A 23,294-nucleotide genomic window follows, 5' to 3' on the forward strand; every position below is an offset into this window, starting at 1 on the left:
ACTTGCCCCAGCAACTTATGTGAGCTCGAATGAAAAATCTGTGGATGGGCGCGTGTTTACAGTGATTTTCACCAATGCAAATGCTGAATATGTGTATTTTTATATATATCGTGAACATCCATTTGGCGTCAATGCTGAGTGGTACTTAAAAACTAAACTATGTTTTATGTTAACAGGCAAGGCCTACTGAGCTATGTAGCTATTTTTCATGAGCAACCTGGCCACAAGTGATAGCACAACGAAGTGGCTTGTCACGTGCACATTTATAGCAGCAGCCAAATACTCTAAACGCACGCTTCTAAATGTGGAGGGAAAAACCGGAGAACCCGGAGAAAAATCCACGTGACCACGGGGAGAATATGCAAACTCCACATACACAGGTGTCAGGGTCGGGATCGGGATCGAACCCACAACCTCCTGTATGCCAGGCGAGGGAGTTAACATCTCGCCACCGTGGCATCCCCTTGAATCCCTGTACCCCGTTGACTAACCCGCACTGACCAGCACGGTGAAGCAAAGTGGAACAACGCCCATGATGCACATTGCACAAGGAGGCCTTCCTCCAACAGTCGATTGACGAAGGGCAGGCAAATATAGATAACGCCACGTAATGCCATTAATTACGCAAGAAAGCCGCTGTAAGTCTCAACTCTTTCAATAGAGTCCTGTTTTGGAATGTTTGGCCAATTCCATTAAAGAGAGTGAGTGTGTGTGTGTGGGAGGAAACCTACATACCCTGAGAAAAAACTTGCGCACTCAAAAGCCTCAATATATTGGCCCACAATCCGTGCGACCATCTCCCGACCACGTCGCAGCACACTGCTTTTTAGGATATTTAAAAAAAATTGGGTGATCCACCAACGCTTGCTTCCAAAGTGCTGGTGGATTACAGGTGTGGGCCTCCTTCATGCCCACCTGCTATATGGTGGTATGCACAATCTGTTAAGCTCTAGTTTGCTCGCCAAAGATTTTTCTATGGGCTCTTGTGTGTCTATAAATAAACTGGATATATGAAATGTAATTTATTGATATTATCGCCTCCACTTTATGAAAGTTAATATTATCTCCTAAAAGAGTATTAAGACCTGACCTTTATCTCCTAGGTAAGTAAAGTAAAAAGGACCATTATGATTATCACCACCACTTTGATAAAGTGGTGATGAAGTGGTGGTGATAATTATAATAATAATCTTTACTTACCTAGGAGATAGAGGTCAGGTCTCAAGACTCTTTCAGGAAAGGATACGTTCCTAATCCCTCTTGTTTCTCACGTGGAAGGAAACTTGAGTACGTAGAGAAAACCCACGAAAAAAGAGGGCGTAAACACACGAACCTCTGCATAGACGGATTCAATCATATTTTCCGTACATCAATCTTTCTGGCCACCTTTGCAGACCGAGCCAACAAAACAGGGCATCCATAATACAGTTTTTTGGTGTTAGATCGCATACATATATAAATGTATCGTTAAACCCGCCACCACCCGACACAGCCAATTAGTAAGGTTTGTCACGTAAACAGAACATGGCAATTCGTTGCTAGTACAACACACCGGTGTGTTGTGTGTGTGTATCTTGTTACTAGTACAGCTGTCAGGTGGTGGCGGGGTTAACGACACATTTATATATTTACGCGATCTAACCCCAAAAAAAGCCTTTATTATGGATTATATTGGTCGCGAAAGCCTACGTGTTAAAACATGGTATATTCACGCAGTCTCCCATACGAGTACGAGCCAGGCTGAAACCAAGGTCTGACAAGATCAGAGCAATTTGTCCGTGGGAAAACGAAGATTGTGTTTCCCGTTACTCGAAAGTGGAATCTGCCGTTGTGCAATCCAGAGGTCGCCTGTTCGTTATTCCAGCGGGGCAGTTGAAAGAACGGGAACGTTTCTTCCTTCCCTCTTGCACCTCCAATTAGCACGTGCGGTGCGAAAGAAATTGGGCATACATACATACAAGCGTACACATTCCTCCACCTCTGTCTGCACAGCAGTGTAGGTGGGTACACGGTAGTCAATTGTCAGGTCATGCACGGTGGGGGTAAAGTGTAAGTACTTTCACCCCTTGCAAGACGTCTGCCCAATGTGGATATCAGGCCAACATACCCTTCTAGAGGGGCTGTCTAAACCACCACCCTCCCCCCGCCACCTCTTGCGGAGGCCCACCAATGCCAGCCGTGTCACGAGTAAGTTATTTTCCAAAAGTGTATTTTTATTGAACAACCCGTTCGGGTACACAGAGAGAGGGCACGTGTTTACACTACGCAAAGTGCAATGATTCGAGAAAGTTATTCGAAGGATGTACCTTTTCCAGAACATGTAACGATGCAATGTGACTGATGATGATGACGACGATGCTACGTGCTTCGTAACGCGCGCTTTGAACGCGATTATGCAAAAGTTTCGTTGTCGCATCGAGTAACGGGACTCTCCGGCAAAAATAGGAAGGCAAAGAAGTAATCGGTCGTCAATCTCGACACGATTCGGGATTCGTCCCTTTGTTCACGCCACAGCAGCAGCGGGTCGCCGGTGGAGACGTTTGGCCTCCAGGGGGGGAGGTGGGAGGTGGTGGTGGGGGCTTATCTGCTCGTACTGTACAGGGGCTGTGTTTTTGTGGAAAAATACAACTCGTGGGAGATAAGGGTTGGGCGCTGACCCATGACCGGTTGTGGATGTCCAGATGTGGGAGACCGCGTTACGTCAGCGCTATCATAACAGGCAGCCGTTTATAAAAAAAGAAATATAAAAAGCGGTTCCATTAAAAGCGAGCGTTATTTATGTTCCGAGAGCGATTCAATTTGGAAGTTGGCTGACACGCGTGATTTTTCATCTCGTTTAGATTTGATTCCTGAAATGCGAGCTGCAAATTGTTGTCGGGCCCTTGATTCATGGAATTGGGGTTTATTCTGCGGTGCTTCATCTGGGATTTTTTTCTGGCCTTTCTAAGCAGCTGCACATTGGAGAACGGGAATATTGAAAATACCTTGGATTTATTTGGCCAGGTGGCTTGGTGATAGAGTGGGCTGATTGCAATCGGAAGGTTGAAACTTCAAACCGTGGTCCGGTATTTCACTCAGTCCACCATTACATCTATATTATCTAATGGTTATTCTTGGTTCTTTCGGTAAAGTCACATAAAAATATAAAACAATGTTTTATATTATTATTTTATTATTTTCCCTTCTATGTCACTTTACCGATAGAACCAAGAATATGAATCCCTGCAGTCACGAAAGCTTTAAATCAAATTGTCTAATGGTTGTTATTGTTTGACTTGCATCGCACTGGGATTTTTGCACACAGCGTTGTAATACGGTGGGGTTTTTTTCTGGAAGATTTGCTGGTTTATCCAGGATGTTTCTGTTGCGCCTCGTCGCTTTAAGATGTCCTCTGTTCATATTTTGTTTGTTGCGGTTGTACCCGACTCAAGAGCCGCATGGCTCACAGGGCTCTACCTAATTAACGAAACTTGAAACACAGCTCTGGGGATCATAAAACGAATACCACTTGGTGGGGAAGCCCACAGTGGTTATTTCATGGATGTACTCGATCCTACCATAGGAATGCAGAAAATCACTTTCACTTTTCTTTGTAATATAACCTTTATGGAATATTCAAATATCTTGAATTTTAATCTTAAATTATCAACCTGTATATAATAACACATTGCAAAATAACTCGAAGGTCATCATATGAAATTTTGAAATTGTGAAAGCTTTCTGTGATGTTGCGTTTGGCATATGAATAAAGGGAAAAAAATTCTACCCATATTGGCATGTTAATTAAGAAAACATTTTTTTCCCTTTTTTACCCAGGACTCCATGCCAAGGTGCTCCTCGGTGTTTCAGAAAGATGCCACCGAAAATTACAGTGGACGCAATTCTCCCATCCTCGAGCAAAAAAAAAAGCCCACCGTCCCACAACGTTCGGAGAGCGTCCAGATGACAGGCGCACGCCACCAAGGCTTGGCGTTCGCCCACCCGGCCGAGAGCAATTGCCTTGATCTGAGAAGCGGCCGAGATCCGCGAGCTCTTTTTGCGACGCGTAGCCTGAAAGGTGCCGCCAGCTCCACAGAATGTCATTTTGTCACCGCTGCCTTCTCTTGCCCTTCATCCGTCAGCGGTGACTCGCTGGCAGCGAGCCACAAATGTCATCACCCGATCATACACCTGAAACCTGTTAGCTTGTAACAGAAGGCTTTCCCACGGATTTTTGTACACCAGTTTCCCGGCCGTGGAGTCCCCAATTATTGGACGTTCCTGCGATTGTTGCAACGGCAGGTTGATGGAGAAGTTTAAATAACCAACACAAATGATGAGCTCACTATCAAATTAAAGGGAATTAAATCAACTCTCTGCCATTTTTGTTAAGTGGCTTTGCTCACCAGACTTGCAATCCAGACGTTGCCGATTCGAACTCCTGGCGCGGCAGTCAAAATCGTGGACGCTTCTTAACCCCCCCCCCCCGCCGTTTCTGTCCACTGAGAAATATAAATGGATGCACCATTGCTAGTCGATGGGCAGGTGGCGTGGTGGGGTAATGTTATGGCTACTCCCACATCTTCCAAATGTCTTTCTAGCAGAGTAGAGAAGGCAAATCATCATGTATTGGCTGTCCAGAGTTTTCTCGAGTGGGGGACCCTTCCATCAACGCATCCGATTAGCACGGTTGGCTACGTGCGGTGCGAACACAAAGTTCAACATCCATACATACAGCAGTGCCGAGCGCAGGGAGTTGCAGGGCTCCACCTTTACCTTTCACGTTCACACTGATCCACATCATTTGTTCTCTTGTACAAAATTGTGTACACTCATTGTGCTGTGTTTACCTATTCATATGGAATGGACAGCCCAGCCCACGGATGGAATTACGTGTGACGCACATGACACTCTCCCAACGCTGATTTTAAACGAGGCTCATGTCACTCGACGATATATTTTTTCTCAAATGGACGAGTGGTCAATCAATCAGTGCCTGGGCAACACACTACATTTTTAGGTATGTTGTAAAAATGTCATCTTAAATTTTCTGATGAGTGTCATCTGTGCCCTTTGCAAACTTAAAATGGCAGTATTGCAACACAATATTCGCTGTGTTAAAAGCACCAACGTTAACAACATGCAATACAACATGATTTATTTTGCACTGGGTAAGTGCCGCATTTTCCTTAACATGTACATTGTTTTTTTAACGTTGAAACTTTGATGTGGGGTCTGTGTCTATGTGTGTAGCGGTAGTGTAGCGGTTAGCGCGCTGCGCTATGAACCTGGAGACACGGGTTCGATTCCCGCTCACGGCCAACACCAGTGACGATTATCTGAACCGGTCCTGGGCCTCCCCTAGGTCGACTCAGCCTAAAATGAGTACCTGGTGCGGTGTGTAAACATCGCCACTGGGGAGACAAATGCGGTCGGGCGTGGTGCTGGCCACCCACCCCCTCGTGTACCGTTCCGGCCTTCATAGGTGCTCGCTAACAGCACTTGCCCCTACATCTGTTAAGGCTATACGGGGGATCTTTGTCTTTGTTTGTGCAAAAATGTATGGGGAGCAGTGGCCTAGTGGCTAGCACACTGCTCTCCAAACCTGGCTGCCCGATTTCTATTCCCGGCGTTGGCCAACATCGGTGGCTATTGACTAACCCGCTTTTGGGCCTTTTCTAAATTGCCTTGGCTCGAAATGGGTGCCTGTTAAAGGCTGTAAACATCAGAACTGGGGGAGACAAAGGCGGCCGGGCGTGGTGCTGTCCATGCCACCTCCTCTTGCGCCATCCTGGTCTTCATTGCCCCGACGGTCTCTGGAGGCTTGACGGAATATTTTTTTTGTCATATTTGCAGAAAATGTGCTTAAATGTTTTACAAAACCTTTTATACGGCTGACACTTTTAACGTAATTATGAAGGGGAATGTTTTTTTTAATTCTTCGTCTTCTTCCCACCACAACCTCACTTTGGAGTTAAACTCTATATTGTGGTGTGTGTGTCACAGAGGTTACAGGCCTGTTATCAACAGATGGTTATTGGCAAACTCTGCCACTGCAATACTGGGAACAAATGCAGCGTTGTGTGTGAAATTAATTCCTTCACTTATCGCATACCCAGGCGCATATCACAAGGACAGCTTTAATTATACTGTACCTTTTTTGAGGGGGGGGGGGGCAACCCAGATAAATTAATGGCACCAAAAAGTGTGAGCTGTCAATCTCACGATGGCAGCCGGAGTGCGGGGTGTGGGGTTTACGGGAGATGTTGTACACGCAGTAGGCTATGCATTTTTTCTCTTTCTAGCCAAGTTGCTCATTAAATCTATCACACGTGTGGTGCAAACAATATTGCATTGTATTGTCGCCAATTTTAGCATTTATTCATTTAGTTGAGTACCGATGAATTTGAAAATCTCTTCGTAGGAAATGTTATCGCTTGATCATTCATGCAATCTTGCATGTCTTTGGGAATTTGGAACCAGGGTCATCTTCATTGCTGACCCGCCCATACTGAACATCTGTGAAAAAAAGATTCATAGCTCATCGGATTCCTCCTGAAGTCTAAAAAAAGATGTTTTATTCCGATTCATTATGATAAAAATGCACAGGTACTGGAAATTACGACAGTGGCGCTCCACTTTGTATTAAAGAAGTTCCACAGAGCTCAGTTCTCCCTGATAACTTCGTGGTTTCAAGGAAAATGTCAAATGCCCCTGTGGCATGCCCTGGCTGTGATACACAGATAAGCCCTATATATTGTTTAAAGGAAGTTTAGAAACGAACACTTGCCAGATTACATTTTCTAGAGAAAAGATAAATATTTTTACCTGTAATTTAAAACAATTTCATCCCACACAGTGTTTGCCCATCTATTGCTTCTCATAAATTGCTGCAAGTTTTGGCTTTTCGATAGCACACCACCGGTCACATTTAACACTATTCTGGGGGCCCTCTTATTGCCACCACGTGGTGTAGAAACGGGCCCCCTCGCTCCGTGAGTCAGGGGTGGTTCAAATATGTGCCTGTTTCTACTCATCCTCACGCCTTGACTAATCCCATCCATCTTCCCACAGTCGCACAGGGTGCACACGCGGACATGCCTCGACTGCGTTCGCTGCACCCCTTTGCCCTCCACGTGTTTTGCAGCTCACGTAGCAGGGATTTTGCCTTTGCCTGCTTATAAAATGCTTCGGTCTTCAGTCAGTCCACTTGTGCCACAATGGACACTGGGTAACAATCCTATTACCCGAGTGGGCCAAAGGTCGTCCATCGGCAGTGTTTTAAAACAATGGGCATGTTCATTAAATCGCCCCACCCAACCACCTGACCCCAATAGCAATATAAATTGATCCACCACAATTAGTCGACCAGCTGACTGCATCTGGTAGGATAAAGGGCACTCCCACCTCTTCCAAGATGTATGGCCAGCATGGAAGAGTAGGCCAAATATCCTCTAGAACTCCATCTCGTGGAGACCTTTTTGCCAACAGTGTTTTGAGCAAGAAATTACCAGGCTGCGCCTTTAGCTTCACTCGTAATTAGCATCTCCTTCCAGTTAAGTGTGGAATTTGCTGTTAAAGGGTTTGCTGAAAGTAATTGCAATGGATCACCTGCACATGGCATATGGTATGAACCTGTGTAAAAATGTTACTTTACCCAATTAAACTTCTTGATTCAATCGACTGTTCACGTTGTGACTCCGGCATACACATTGACCTTTTCTCGAGAAATCACGCCATATTGTAGCAAAATTATAATAATTGACAATGCGTCTCAGGAGTTTTACCCATTCTATACGTTTCAATCATACATTTGTTTAAACAATTAATTTCATGGCTAGCCATTTGAATGTCCTAACATAATGCCCTGATTAATTCTGACTGGCCGTGCGAGGCGTCCGTGCCAATGACGTCGATACAAATGGAAACAGCCTTGCCTGTGAACAAAAAAGATTGGCTTTGAAGGAACATATTTATAGAGTGACTTCATTTGAAGCTCCTCATGCATTAAATGAGGCCCTCTAATAACTTGTGTGAGTGGACACACTGAGAGAGCAGCAGTCCAGGTCGGGATGGGCTCAATCATCTTTCTTTCCAGTACATTAAGTTTGTATCCTGTGAGTAATTGGCTAATCATTGGGGACAGGGTGGGGGAGTGGTGGTACAGTAGTTAGCACACTGAGCTATTAATCTAGTGATCCGAGTTCAATTCCTAACATCAGTTGGTCGTATATCTGAGCCAGTCTTGCCTCTCTTTACAACTTCCAACCAGCACTGGCCAGCCTACAGATAACACTGGCCAAACAATTTCCGTCACTGACATATCACAATGAGGCTTTCATCCAGCAGTAGATTCACGAAGGGCTGACTTTGAGAACATTGTTTAATTGCCTACCTAAATGTCAACGCGTACTGCTAATAGTTTACAGAATGCGCTCTGGATCTCTCAAACGGTCCGTCGTACGAAACGAACATGAAAACATTCTTGGCGACATTCCCCCCCAAAAATGATCACCTCTCCAAATGAGCATTCAGCCCCTGAAATCTGGTGTCATAATGCCCAATACAAACCAATGGGAGACAACATCTTCCGGAAAGGTGACTCGCATTCGATTAGGAGAGTTGTCTGGACGTGTGAATCCGCATTGAATTGGATTTTAACCCTTTCCGCATAACGACATCGTCCCTTAAAGCTTCGACGCGCTGACATCACCCTACAGGTCTGTGTGACGTCGTGGTGACATCACCATACAGGTCTGTGTGACGTCGTGATGACATCACCATACAGGTCTGTGTGACGTCGTGATGACATCATCGTACAGGTCTGTGTGACGTCTTTGTGACATCATCATATAGGTCTGTGTAACGCCGTGGTGACATCATCCTACAGGTCCGTGTGACGTCGTGATGACATCATCCTACAGGTCTGTGTGACGTCGTGGTGACATCATCCTATAGGTCTGTGTGATGCCGTGGTGACATCATCCTATATGTCTGTGTGACGTCGTGGTGACATCATCCTATAGGTCTGTGTGATGCCGTGGTGACATCATCCTATATGTCTGTGTGACGTCGTGGTGACATCATCCTACAGGTCTGTGTGACGTCGTGGTGACATCATCGCACTTAATGCCCAAATCATCACGTGAGCACAGACAAGGATGCGGTGAAGTTAGATCCCACGCAAGAAGTGCGGGCAGTGCTTATAATAACTTATGATGCTTATGTACACGCACAAGAAGCGCCTCAAGCAACTCAGGAAACGACAACCCCATGAATGCAGCCGCAGACAACAAATTCAAACAAAAACAATGTTTTAGCAGCAACAACCAGCAGTTAGGCAAAATTGAGGAGGTCGTGAGTTCGATCCCGACTCTGACGCATGTATATTTGGAGTCTGCGTGTTCTCCCCGTGGTTGCGTAGATTTTCTCCGTGTCCACCGTTTTTTTTGTCCCCTCCACATTTTACGAACATGCGTTTAGAGTATTTGGCCAATATAAATGTCCACGTGATGGGCAACTTCGTTGAGCTATCATTTGTGATAGCCAGGTTCCTTCTGAAAAAGAGCTACTATATAGCTCAGTGGGCCTTACCTGGTAAAAACTAAAAATGGTTTAGTTTAAGTTTCTCAAAAACCAAGGGTCATGCGCAAAGTTCATGGGGGCAACATTAGTGTTTGCGTGCAGCTAAGTGCATTCTCTTCCATGGTGTCAGGGTGACCTGAGTGGGGCCCATACATCACCCTTGTCAACGCCACGCCACTGATGCAGACAGTGGCATTTGTTTTGTGTCCTTTGATAAAGTTCACAAATACTTGCAATAAAACACATGGCATTAAGGTGAAACAGCACCCTAGGTGGGAGTGCATTAGGAGAAGAGAGGAAAGTGCAGAGAGAAAGGGGTGGACGTTATATTTTCCAGAAATAGCCAATGGTATGTGGGCAACACCCATCCCTAGCTATGCTCATGCCATGGGTGGGCTCAATCTTTTATGTGTGTGGCCCACTTTAAGAGTCCCTCCCACCACGTCTTCTTAGCCCACCATTCGTTATGGCAACGGTTGAATTACGCACTTTGGCTCAAACATCTTTAATGTTTTTTGTTATTACTGCTACTACGGAGCTTTGGTCCAAAAAAATAATCTACTGAAGGGAGGTCAGAGGCTGGTCATGAGTACACTTACAAAAATGAATTGCCAGCGTTATGTTATTGATCAAGAACTGCCTCCATGTGGAACAGATATGATATATGTTATTTGACCGTGTTTTTTACCGTATTATTTTGTGCATATAAAAATAAATCGTATTTTTGACTGACACATAGAATCGTGGAAAATGCTTGGGCAAAGTTTGTGAAACCCGTGCATCGTGTGTAAAGCAGTGTTTTATTTTGAGCACGATTGCTTTATTGTCAAGTCAATGTGTCGACTGGAGAAAGCTTCGGGCTGACAGGAGATACCACTCTTGGAAATTGATGTGTTTTAGTTAAGCTGCAAAGTCCGATGATAATTCATCTCCAGATAGCAGCATCTGGATCGAATTCTCCACGAGGATTGTATTCACTCTTTAGCGAGCGTGCGTTTGTGATCGACTGAATGTTGGCAAGTGGGAGCGATACAAAAAAAATTGGGCAGCAGCTTCAGTTTCCCTGTTCATGGGTAATTGAGTTCACTCTTAACACTTTCAAAAATAATTAAGCAAATTACTGCACTTACTATTTTATGTTTAATGGCTAAAACACATACATTTAACATAGTTTTTTTTCCTTTATATAAAAAAACAAATTCGCTGATGCCTATGCGTGATAAAACAAAATCTCCCTCATTTCACCGTCACTTTTGTTATTAAGAATATTTTCGAAAACATCATAAAAGTAACACGTCGTAATGGGCACAGTTTTTATTGTACATTCCGAGTGAGTGATTCAGATGCGCGGGAACCACAGACAACGCAATACTTGGCCATGCTCTGTGATCCTATATTTCGAGTCGTACGAGCCCTTTGCACAATGACATACAAATAGAAAGCATGAATTCCTTCTAAGTGCGCATCAATGCCCAAACCGCAAGCTGACGAATATATATTATACATTAACGGGCCAACCTGCACATTTTACGCCCTGCTAATAAGCGTCGCTTTGCGAAATTCCTTACTCCTCTCTCTCCTCTTCAGCTGTAGAGACTGAGACTAATGATGCGTCGTGAGAGATTGCGCTCGCGACGACGGCGTTGTACGAAGCGACGTGAAACTGCGTTGGTCGCACGCATTGAGCACGCATAAAGTCATCAACCTGACGGGAATAATTAAAGCGATTCAATATTCATAGCTCTGGAAGACCTTCGCGTATACTCAAGCGTCGCGCCATCAATCCTCGGTGATCGGTGGCGTGCCTCCCGGGTTTGATTACTCTCTCTCTTTTTTTTACGATCAGTGGAAACAAGAAGATGCTCGGTGTATTCGGCACTTTGCTTCGTTCATCATTTCGTAATTTTGTTTTTTTAATATAAAATTTTTAAACTTTGCTTTATGTAAACCCCCACCTCTCGCTCACTCTCGCTCGCTCGCTCTCTCTCTCGCTCTCTCTCTCTCTCGCTCTCTCTCGTTCTGCACGCAGCCCTTCTCGCAGTCCTACGGCCTCCGACGGGTAGCTCATATCAGCATGCAGAGCTCCCCGTCATCTGCCACCGAGCACACGGCCTCCTCCATCGCCCACTGCTCCTTGAAGGCCGGCACGGCGTGGGTCAGCCGCGCCGCATGGCGGAACTCCAGCCACACCCTGCCTCCGACCAGAGCGCGGAAGATGCCCAGGCTGCTTTATTCCCATGTCCCCATGCTGCCCCTACAGTGGCTTTCGCCCAACATTTCTAGAAATTAAAAACAGCGCGCACGCACGCACACACCCTCCACTTCTGCCAATCAGCTGTACTCTATCAGCTCCACTTTGCTGTCATTTTGAGGAGTCCGGGAATGTATCACTGTCTCGGAACGAAAAAAAAATATCTGAAAGGCAGCGTCAGCGCTGATGTGATGCAGAACCCTCTCCTACGCGATGCACTGACCTACTTCTCATAAACCGCATGACTACAGATTTACTTTAATTCAACACTCCGCTTTGATGATACAGTGACGAGCCCCACGTAAAAATGGGTGTTTAAATCTACTTCTGAGAAGTATTGTTATTGTAAGGATATTCATAGTTCTTGTTGTTGTTGTTGTAAGAATGGTAATGATTCCCAGGCCGAGCCTTAACCAGCCAGATGACTCAGAGATGGAGCAATGCTGCTCACAGTTGTCCTGTGAATAAACTCGTCCCCTCCATAGGAATGAGGAATTTCCACCAATAGCGGCTCCAGGCTATCAACAGGAAAATGAGCAACATCTCTACGTTCATTTTAGCACGCAATTAACTTTGACTTAAAACAAATATCTATATAAAACCCTAACACAAATCCTAACACTAAGCCCGAGGCTGAAAATTAGGTTTGCGTTTAGAGTTATGGTTTACTGTAGTCCTTGCCCTAACCAAAAACCCTGTTTCGATAATTAAGTTTAAGGCGATGCCCAGTAGCATAGTATGAGCCGTGATGCAAGGGATTGAATAGGGTTATTTGGCTACCCGACCCAACTCATTTGCAGCCTGGCACCTTTGCTGTTTTGGCCCATGGAGCCCAATGCAGTTGCACCGCCTGCACACTTACTGGGCACTGGAAATGCTCAGGATTAGGCTTGAGTCTGGTTTTAGGGCTGGGGTGGTCCCAACCCTGGCTCTAGACCTTGCCCATAACCCGAAGCACAACCTTTAATCTCGTCTCATGGCTAACTGTAAGCGTATATGCCTAACTGTAAGCGTATATGCCTAACTGTTACCCAGTAGGGTGATGAGTAGGCACGCAATGATTCGTCGATTGGCATGTGTACGATACAAGTATAGAATTGTGCATGCATCAATTATTTAATATGAACTGTATGCAAATTATTGGCAAAATGCATTCAAATGTTACCTTTAGGCTCATGGAATGAATGAGACATAACAAATTATACGTTAAAGCAAGTTAGCTACAGATCAGACCGACAGTACAAACAAGGCCGGACAAGCAAGATGACACAATGCGTTCTGGAGTCTAACCACGAACCCTGGCTTGTGAACGGAGGTGAATCATTAAATGCCGAGTAACGAGCCCCGTAAGAGTTTACACTTAAACTAGTTTTTTTTTGTGTAACAGTGAATGTTAAAACATTAACGCCCCGCGGAGATTACAGCTTCTTGGTTCTCATCCCTTTGGATAAATTCCAGAGCCGAGCTCCACATCGCAGTAGTTTAGCGTGACGCATGGAGCATGCGGGGAGGGCATCGGGGAGAAGGGGAGGTGCTGGCAGGGAGGGAGGGGGCCCTTTGGGGTACCTTGTAGTCAATTCGTGGTGATTTGGTAGTGCTTTGCAGGTGAAGTTGCGGTGATTCGCAGGACTGAGCATTGAGAGCACCGCAATTGACGTGTCGATGAGTGGAAAGTGAAGAGGCGAAGAAGCCCTGCAGATTGCTCGCTCACGCCACTGCAGGCGAAAGGGCCTCTGTTCGGAGCTCGAGAGCTGCGGTTCCCAGCCTGTGGTAAGCCTCGTCGACCCCCTGGTGGTTCGCGAGGCTGCTACGGGGTGTGGGGAGGAGGAGGGTGGGGGGGGGGTCCGTGGAAAAGAAGAAGAAGAAGAAAATAATAATAATAGTAGTAACGTCCTCACCGAGGAAATGTACGATTTTTTTCGTGTACGATTCCAAAAAAAAAACTAGTAGTAGCGTGCGGTGGTTTCGAGAAATGTTTGGGAGGTTGAAAAGGGGTCCGCACACTCGGAGAAGGTTGGGATCCGATGGTCGAGAAGAGTCCCTCTACGAGGAGGGAGGGGGGGTGTATTCGGTCTACTCTCTCGCTCTGACCAGGCAACTTGGAGTAGTGATAATTGTTTTTTTTTACCCTTTAATCTGGCAACAAAACTGACACCTTTTTTTTACAAGGAGTCATGTTAGCATTGACCACAATACCTGCAGTCGGAATGCAAACAAAAAACACGACTCTGATAATTTAAAGCTTTCGTGACTGCATGGATTCATATTCTTGGTTCTTTCGGTAAAGTGACGTAGAAGGAACGGCTGCTTGAGCTTGGAGTAGGTTTGGAAAACCCGCGACACGTGACGGGTGGTGCCCATCCATTCCAGCTGTGCGGGACAGAGGGGTGGGAATTGAATCGGCTTGCCCACGTTTTAACCGCAGCACGAGGAGGTTGAACTGGCGAACTTCTGGATTGCCCGGTCCAGTGTGCTAACCGTTACACCAGCGTAAGAGTCCTGTGAAGTCAATGCGGCAAGAGAAGATTTTGAACCATCTGTATAATCGGAGTCGAGCCTGGGCAGCTGATCTGCACGTACAGCTCCGTTGTGTTGCTTTGTGGGCTTGCGTCATTTCTATGTAGGCTTCCTCTCGCTCTGTGCGGTAGATTCGTTCCAAAAAAGGGGGGCGCACAAAGCGAAGACAGCACGAGACAGCTGGCTGGCTGGCTGGCTTGCCGAGCAGCGCCTGCAGTACACACACAATGTTATCCCACGCCCGACCGCATCGCGGCATGAGTACAATTCAAACCGCATATCGCGAATTTTGAGTAGAAATAGGTGAGCTGCAAAAATGCAAAATCGCACGAAACCGAACCGCATAAAGCGAGGGAAACCTGTATTGTGCTTCTATGTTCTCATGTCTATGCCCCCCCTCCCTCCCCACCTTCATTAACCTACACAGGTGTGGGGAGAACCTCATCCAGAAGTGGATTGACGAAAGGTGCTTTCATGTGCGTGTACATACCGCGTGGTAATTACCAGCCATTGTCATCCAGCACAAGGCTTTTGAATACCACGAGCTAACATAGATAAAGGTTCACCTTGACGCTTGATTTCATTGCTCTTCTCACATCTGTTTGACAAACGAATGTTTGGTATTTGTTATCTTGTTTCCTCGCCATACGCAGTCTGATTGATGATAAATATAATTATTGGGTCACACGGACAATCCTAGTGGCTTCCATTTGTCGAGTTTAAGTTGTCTTTAAGTTACGTTTCGTTATTCTGTTTCCCAATATGTGCATCTTATTTTCCTCTTTTCCTTCTATTCTTCCCTTATCCTTATCTCTCCCTTCCTCTTCCCCTTCTTTTCTTTCTGTTTCGGCCTCCTAGATCAAACATGGGGGACACACACAAAGGCGTTTCACACGTGCGCCAGTCACTCACTAATTGTGCACTCTACTTCTGTACCGTTGTTAAAAAAAAATCGTGAACACTTTTTTTTTTAGAAAAAGACACTGGGTCACTGGTTGGACGTTTGTGATAGCTTTTGGTGACCCCTGCTGGATTCCACGAGCTTCCTCTGTGTGTTCACCAACGATTAAAGTCGCTGCAATACAAAAGTAAGATGAATTATTAATGAACGGTTGAGCATGCCAACATGTTCAATTAAATATCAGAAGGGGTGGAGCAGGGCCCAGTGGTTTGCACACTGAGTTATGAACTCATTAGCCATGGCTTCGAGCATGATCAGTGGCGAGTAATATCTGAACCGGCACCGAGTTCCCACACTCAAAGTCTCCCATTGACCAGCGTTGTGAAGTAGGGTCAAACAATATCCTCATGACTGCACGTGGCATGGGCTGGCCCTCGTCTGGCAGTGACAAAAATCAGTGAAATATATTTTAACGCATTTTTTTTCTATGAAAAAATATATATTGTCATAATTGGTTTTTTTACTCTTTTATCTGGCAATAAAACTGACACCTTTTTGTTGCCAGATAAAAGGGTGATAATTGGTAAAAAAACAATTATATTTATTACTGGCAAATGAGGTTCCAATGGTGTAAATGCTTGCCCGTGCTCTCATAGTCTGATGGTGCATTGTCTTTGAGTTGTGCGCCTTTTGGCGTCATCTGGTCCAACACCATGTGAGACTAGGCTTTAAGGAAAGCTGTCTCGGGTGTGGAACAATCAACTTCAAGGACAGTGCATACATTATCAGAGTTATGTTTTTTGTTTGCATTATGACTGCAGGTATCGTGGTCTATGCAAATATGACTCCTCGTAAAAAAGGTGCCAGTTTTGTTGCCAGATAAAAGGGTAAAAAACCAATTATCATATTATTTACTGTCAAATAAGGTACCAATGGAATATATATTGTCATTTACATTCACGAATCACAATAACGGTGGTGAAACGCTGTGCTACTCTTTCAAAACATCAATAATGTTACACGCTGTTATTTATTTCAGCGGTATCAATTTAATAAGGGAAGAAAAAAAACACTTCACAATCGGACACAGGGGAAACTTTCGATAAAATACAAATTAACAAACGGACAATGGGCGAGTGACCTGGATTTTGATTTCATTTTTGTTTGTACTCTTTCTGTGCAGGTTTTACGGCCCCCTCGCCTCTCTCACTCCCCGCTCATGGATCTTCCTGCTCCTTCGCCAGCGTCTTGGATATCGTCACCATGGACACCATGTCTTCTCCAATCTTGCCAACCCTTGACCCCATGCGGCTGCACAGAAAGAGCGTCTTGAGCGCGTGTTGGAAGTCACGGTTGAGGAAGGCGTAGAGCACGGGATTGATAGCCGAGTTGCAGTACCCAAGCCACGTCATGACCTTAAACATCGTGACCACCACCCTGTCGTGCTTGGAGCCGTACGCGTTCATCGCCACGTTGAAGACGAAGTAGGGCAGCCAGCACATGACGAAGGCCGAGATGATGATGGTCATGGTGCGCGTGGCCTTGTTCTCCAGCTGAGGGTTGTTGGGTCGCTGGCTCTTGGGGTGGTAGTGGATGTCGAGCGTCTGGGATGCGATGCGCGCCGCCTTGAGGCGCGACGCGCGGTACACGAAGAAGTACATGGTGCACATGGCCAGGAAGGGCAGGTAGAAGGCCAGCGTCGAGGCGACAAGCACGAACGCCCAGTTGGTGATGAAAAGGCACTCGCGGCGCGCGTCAAAGCGCACGCCCGGAATCTCGTTCCAGCCCTGCGTGACTGGCAAGAAGGAGATGAGCAGCGAGTACACCCAGATGGATACGGTCATCGCGATGCACCTGGGGGGGGGAGGGTGGGGTGAGTGACGGTGGTTTGTCGGACAAATGAGGACAGAAGGACGAAACAAATGTTTGTAAAGTTCGGCAGTGTTCAAAGACACCTTGCAGCTGTTCTAATGGTTGGCAAAGAACCCGCGGCATCTGGGAATGTGACTCCTCTGATCCGCTGTTGCAATTAGCGCAGGCGATTGGAGCAAGTGAAGCACCAATCTAGAACACGCACTGTCTAAGACACCATGCGTATCACCGATTTTACGGAGATGTTTTGGCACCCAGCAATGGTAAGGGGTGGTGTTTTCTCGCATGTGTCGCAGCAACGTGTTTACACACATCTAAAGAAAAATGTATAAATAACTTAAATCATGCTGATTATGCGTTTAATAAAATCGCTGTACTCTTTGGTTCTTTCGGTAAAGTCACGTAGTTAGAAATAAAATAAAATATGAAATATTTTATTTCATATTTAAAATATTAAATAAATAAATAAAAATTCTTCTAACTACGTGACTTTACCGAAATAACCAAAGAGTATGGATTCCTGCAGTCACGCAAGCTTCAAATCAATTTTAAAATTTCTGTAGCTTTAATTTTTTTAATGACACGATTTTTGTGAAAATGTATAGGTATAGTTACATTTTTTGGGTTAGAAGTGTCTCATTATTTCGGAAACACAAAAAAATAGATCTCCAATCTTTATGCAGGAAGCGCTTTCTGTTGCTATCCCTATTGCGGTTGCTGAGCACAAGCTCAAAGGCCAAACATTCCAAGTGGCCAGCAACATCACGGCGCTGTGAAGAGTCGCGACTGAGCAGAGTCGACGCATTTCTCGAATCGCGCGAGGCTTCGAGAACGTGCGAAAAAGCGTGGTGCATTTGCGCTTCGCGCGCCAATAAGGTGCTGAGCATGCTGACCTTTTCCCAGACATGCGCGTTGGGTAGTGGTTTGGAGTGGCCACGGAGCAGTATCTGTCCAAGCTGATGAAACAGAGCGTCACGATGGAGGCTGTGCAGAACATCACGTCAAAAGAAATCCACACTTTGCAAAAGAGCTCTCCGAAAATCCAAACGCCCGTGACTTCGTATATGATGCTGCGTCCACATACACGGATACAAACAAACCCACGCACGCAGATAAAGCCTCCTTCAAAACCTTCATACAAACTGCGTAGCATTTGTAAGGTGTGCATATTCAAAATGGTATCGGATATAATAAAATATGTAGTGCTTTAGCCAGGCTCGCCTGCACATTGTATCGTGATAATGGTTAGCCCTTTCTCTCTCTCCAGTGAGTTATGGTTACGATGCAATGTCTCCTTGCGTGTATTTTTGTAAATATATTCTGCCTGAAGGGTACTTCGGGGTAGTAGGAGTGTAATGATTCGCCCCCTTACTGAGTCTGTTCAGTCACTCGGCAACCCAGGTTGCCATAGCAAACTAGAACTGACGTCTCAATGGGTTATTCTTACCTTGTGGAATACATTCTACAGCTGCTAGTAGTTTAATTAAAGATCCATTCTTTTGTTGAACAAATATGACAAACAAAACGACCAAGAGTGGCCGCAGTTGAACCTTTATCCAGTAGCATGCAACACATCATCATCATCTTCAGCCATGAGCAATCCACTGCAGGACAAAGTCCGGAAAGCATCGATCTTCAACACACGCGTTCCTACGCATGTATCGCGTGCTTAACAATCGACGGCGCGTTAAATTGTCTCCTGGGTCGCGTAAACCTCTCGCGGTGTAGCGCCTCGCTGGAGGGCACAGACGTCGCGCGCGCAAAATGTTGCAGCGCCCTGTGCCGCGTGTGGCTGCCGCACGCGCGCACGACGCCACTCACCTGAACGGCATGACGAGGCAGGCGACCAGCAGGTCGGCGGTGGCCAGGGACATGATGAACATGTAGGTGACCGTGCGCAGACGCCGCTCCACCAAGGGGCACAGCAGCACCGCCGCGTTGCCGAAGAGCGTTACGATGTCGATGAGCGACAGGAGAGCGCACACGGCGAGGGCGCCCGGCGACAGAGCCACCTCGTCCCGCCGCCGGTCACTGCCGTCCACGCGTCCCTCGGAAAAGTTGCTTCCGACGGACGCATTGTCGTGATGTCGCGACGAGTTTGGTGATGCCATCGACGATTCCCCCCCCCCCTCCTCCTTTTTGAAAGCGTGTGCGGCTCGCGCGCGCGCGTGTCGCACGTTCGACAAGATATCTGACGTGGAAAGATGATGCGGTTCGCTATGTACGATTGCTATACGCTCGCTGCGAAGTTGTCTTTTGGCTTGGTCATTCCCAGTGAACGTATTGACGGTGCAGTTAAAGCGCAGTCTTGATCGTCAACGGACCCGCAATGTCGTGTTTGAGCACGCGACGGAACTGATGCTGAAATCTGTCGAGAAAAAAATATATTTACATCGAAATGTCACGTACAATTGGTTACATTCGTCATGAGCTTGTTTCCAAGAAGCCCCCGAGATGAAAACGCAGCCTTTGGAGAAGCACGCACGTAGTTCATTTGGCGCTTGCGCTGTGCAAATAAAGCCGTTGAATATGAAGCCGTTGAACCTCGTAAATGAGCAGAGGAGAGGGGAGAGGCGTCCCACCCCACCGAAGTGAACGCTGCTTCTAAGAGAGAGAGAGAGGAAAAAATGAAGGGCTGGAGGGGAACGTGGAACGGATTGAGCTCAAGACGAGAGGGACCGAGATGGCGTGGCGCGAGACGTTTGCCAATATTTCTGGAGGGCTGTCTGTATTGTTGCATTTCATAGTTGGCGGTCTGTCGTGCCTGGCAATCCAATTTAGGGGGGGGGGTGGGGGGGGGAGTACAGCAGCTTCTGGTCCCCTGTAGCGCAATGAACTTCATCGACCCAATAGAGGCACTTCTCCACGGGCGTTTGTGCACACGGCGCTACCACTATCAGGGTCGGAAACAATCGCGTTTGATCGTAGTGTGAAGAGTCGTGACAAAACTGCCCTATCAATAGGGTTTGTAGCGCAAACCATGAGTGCAATTCTATAAATGTACCATTTATTACTTGCATAATTGATGTTCCTATAAACACTTCACTTGAGAATAGATTGAGCTATTTCTGAGTTGGGCACCTAACTACAGCCGATGAGACACAAACACACACTTTGTAGGTTTTGGTTTAATTGCAAATAACAAAACGAATCTAAATAAATTCCAGCCACTCTCAATCCACCAGCGGATGAAGACGTCCCAACTCCATGGCAATCGTTGGGGTTGTTTGACCATACTTCACCAAGCTGATCGGTATGGGTTGGTGTACGGTTGGGGGGGTGGAGGGCAGGACCGGTTCTGACGATATCTGTCACTGCTGTTAGCTGTCTCCACAATTCAAACTTCTTCTTAATTTGTGTCTCCTATCCAACCTATATCGCCACAGGCCACCGCTTCCGGTATTGGCATTGCCAAATCTTGACGAGTGCATTGTGGTGCTGCAGGGCATCTCGGGAGATGGTCCAAGGTTTGCTTCTCCTAACAAGAAATCAAACTGCGGTCACATCAGGATGCATCGTGCAGCTCGCTCACCACTCCACTGCGGCTCCACCGTGAATGATCAGTCCAAAGCTTTAATTTTCTCTTTTATGGACCAAAGGCTACAGTGAAAGTAATGTGGAGCCTAATGCACGTAACCCGAGACTCGAATTTGCATTGGCGGTGCAGAGCGCAGTCATGACCACATGCTTGAGTGCAGGCAGTTTAATTCCCTATGCCTTTGTCAATCAGAGCGAGCGTGAATGCGCAAACTAATTATATTGTACTGGGGGCTTTGAACGGGCAAAGACATTTTTGTAATCGACTTTACAATTAGAAGGGTGGAAAATTCACTGCAAATCTGTCAGCGGAATACGTTTTATGTGTGAAGGCACATTCGTCAAATGGACTAAAGTTTTTGTTTTATTTACCTGTGTATCATATATGGGAACGATGGTTAGCACCGCTGGACTTCAGAGGTCAATCTCGACAGAGGTCACAGGTTCATTCGCCCCGCGAGGCAGTGAACCATTGAGCGAGTTTCTAAAATTCCCCTCCTGCCTTTGTCCACTCGGCAAGAAAAAAAACCAACCGGGTGCAGCACAGTTTCGTGAATCGGAAGATTGAATGTGATGGGGTAAAGTGTGAGTACTACAACCACTTACAAGACATTCGGCCGGTGTGGAAGAGTAGGCCAAAACTACCCTCGAAGAGGGGTTCTAGAGAGCTCCCTTCACTCGAGGCTCCTCTGCCAGCAGTGGTTTGAGCGAGAAATTGCAGGGCAACACCTTTTGATTCTAGATTTGAAGCTTTCGTGACTGCAAGGATTCATACTCTTCGTTCTTTCGGTAAAGTCACGTAGGTAAAAAATGAAATTAATAAAAATAAAACAATAAAATCACGACGTTTCGGAGGCAACACAAGTCTCCGTCATCAAGTGGGACCGTCACAGCCAGATTTGCTGCATCAAGTGAGGCAAGGATTCAAGATGCAAGCCCTTAAATACATCTTGAATCCTTGCCTCACTTGATGCAGCAAATCTGGCTGTGACGGTCCCACCAGATGACGGAGACTTGTGTTGCCTCCGAAACGTCGTGATTTTATTGTTTTATTTTTATTAATTTTATTTCATTTTTTACCTACGTGACTTTACCGAAAGAACTAAGAGTATGAACACCTTTTGAATTTTGATAAAATGTGTCCAAACACGCGCCCAGAGACACAGTCCTGCATTCAAATCCCACGTTATGCACTGACATGTCTCCATATTCGCCACGGACACAGCCGCAAAAAAATGTATCAAACTGGATGGTTAGTATGTATCAAGAAGTTAATTCAATTGTGCTATTGGTACTACTGCTGTTTGCATTTTTTTTTTAATATCATTATATGTAACAACATAAGAGTAGCATACCTCCAGTGTGCTAACACTATATTACTGGTAGGAACCTCCTGGTTACACCAGCCCACAGGGGATTATTGTGTCCGTCCGTCGTGCAGGGAGGGGCTGGGTGGGGAGGGAGGGGCTGGGTGAGAAGGGGAGGGGAGGGTGGGGAGGGGCTGGGTGGGGAGGGGCTGGTGGGGAGGGGCTGGGTGGGGCTGGGTGGGGAATGGGAGGGGTGGGGCTGGGTGGGGAAGGGCTGGTCACCCCGTGGTGCCCTTATAAAACTCAACGTTTAACCTACTCACGCCGGCTTGTGCCCACCCTCACAGTCAGGCATATTTGCGGAATACACCACGCCGCCGTTGACCCTGGCCATTGACCGAGCAACCCAACGTTCCTACCAGCTCCCTCCGCAGGAATGTGTTCAATGACCCAATGCTGCAGTTTTCTAAAATGACCAAGATTCTTAGCTCCCCTCTCGGCTGCCAATGTCGTATTGGTCTCTTGGGTTGTTTAACAATGCCGGGCAGTGCAGGATGGTGGTGGCGGTGACCCCAGGACTGATGTGGACGCTACTCACTGCTGCTGTTAGCTGTGGCAGTTGCACCACATGTGCACTCGATAGCTTAGCCCCGCTGGTCGTATCGCAAGAATGCCTTTGGCCCGATGTTGGCTGCACGTTTGCAGCTCCGTTCAGCCTCGTGCGAAGGCCAAGCAGGGGCTTTGCGCGTGCAATTTTTAAATGTCACTCTGACAACGTGGGACATCATCTTCTTGGTTCTTTCGGTAAAGTCACGTAGAAGGGAAGTAATAAAATAATCAAAATAAAACATAATAAAACAATTATTTTATTATTTATTATGTTTTATTTTTTTATTTTATTATGTTTTAAGTAATTAAAAAGTAATAAAATAATAAAAAATAAAACATAATAAAATAATTCTAGTTTGAGGCTTTCGTGACTGCAAGGATTCATATTCTTAGGTTTTTTCGGTAAAGTCACGTAGGTAAAAATGTTTAATAAATAAAAGTAAAATAAAAAATAAAATAAAAATCACGACGTGTCGGAGGCAACCTGAAGACGGAAGCTTGTGTTGCGTCCGAAACGTCGTGATTTTTATTTTCTTTTTATTTTACTTTTATTTATTTAAATGTTTTACTTACGTGACTTTACCGAAAAAACCTAAGAATATAATAAAATTATTATTTTTTTATCTTTTATTTTTATTATTTTATTACTTCCCTTCTACGTGACTTTACCGAAAGAACCAAGAAGATGAATCCCTGCAGTCACGAAAGCTTTAAATCGAAATTTAACGTGGGATAT

At 45.9% G+C, this 23,294-nt stretch overlaps 2 protein-coding genes across 2 annotated transcripts in view; one reads left to right on the plus strand and one right to left on the minus strand.

Moving 5' to 3' along the window:
- Positions 1–23,294, plus strand: part of LOC133345555 (conopressin/neurophysin-like) — a 559,395-nt gene that overhangs the window by 262,709 nt on the left and 273,392 nt on the right. The gene's annotated exons all lie outside the window — the stretch shown is intronic.
- Positions 16,344–19,216, minus strand: LOC133345706 (octopamine receptor-like). Its single transcript, XM_061556685.1, has 3 exons — positions 18,927–19,216; positions 17,999–18,175; positions 16,344–17,087 (listed from the first exon to the last, which is right to left on the minus strand). Exons 1-3 carry the CDS (start codon positions 19,214–19,216, stop codon positions 16,451–16,453), a joined length of 1,104 nt encoding a protein of 367 aa, XP_061412669.1. The 3' UTR covers positions 16,344–16,450.

Source organism: Lethenteron reissneri, chromosome 22 (genome assembly GCF_015708825.2).
Source record: "Lethenteron reissneri isolate LAM-NWPU_2019-01 chromosome 22, ASM1570882v1, whole genome shotgun sequence".
NCBI lineage: Eukaryota > Metazoa > Chordata > Hyperoartia > Petromyzontiformes > Petromyzontidae > Lethenteron > Lethenteron reissneri.

Bases quoted from the DNA above. Each gene is read 5' to 3' on its own strand.
- LOC133345706 (XM_061556685.1), bottom strand. From the start codon at position 19,216: ATGGCATCACCAAACTCGTCGCGACATCACGACAATGCGTCCGTCGGA. The intron at 18,176-18,926 runs GTGAGTGGCGTC...ATGTGGACGCAG, and splicing joins TGCCTCGTCATGCCGTTCAG to CATCATATACGAAGTCACGG. The intron at 17,088-17,998 runs GTCAGCATGCTC...TCCCCCCCCCAG, and splicing joins ACGCGCATGTCTGGGAAAAG to GTGCATCGCGATGACCGTAT.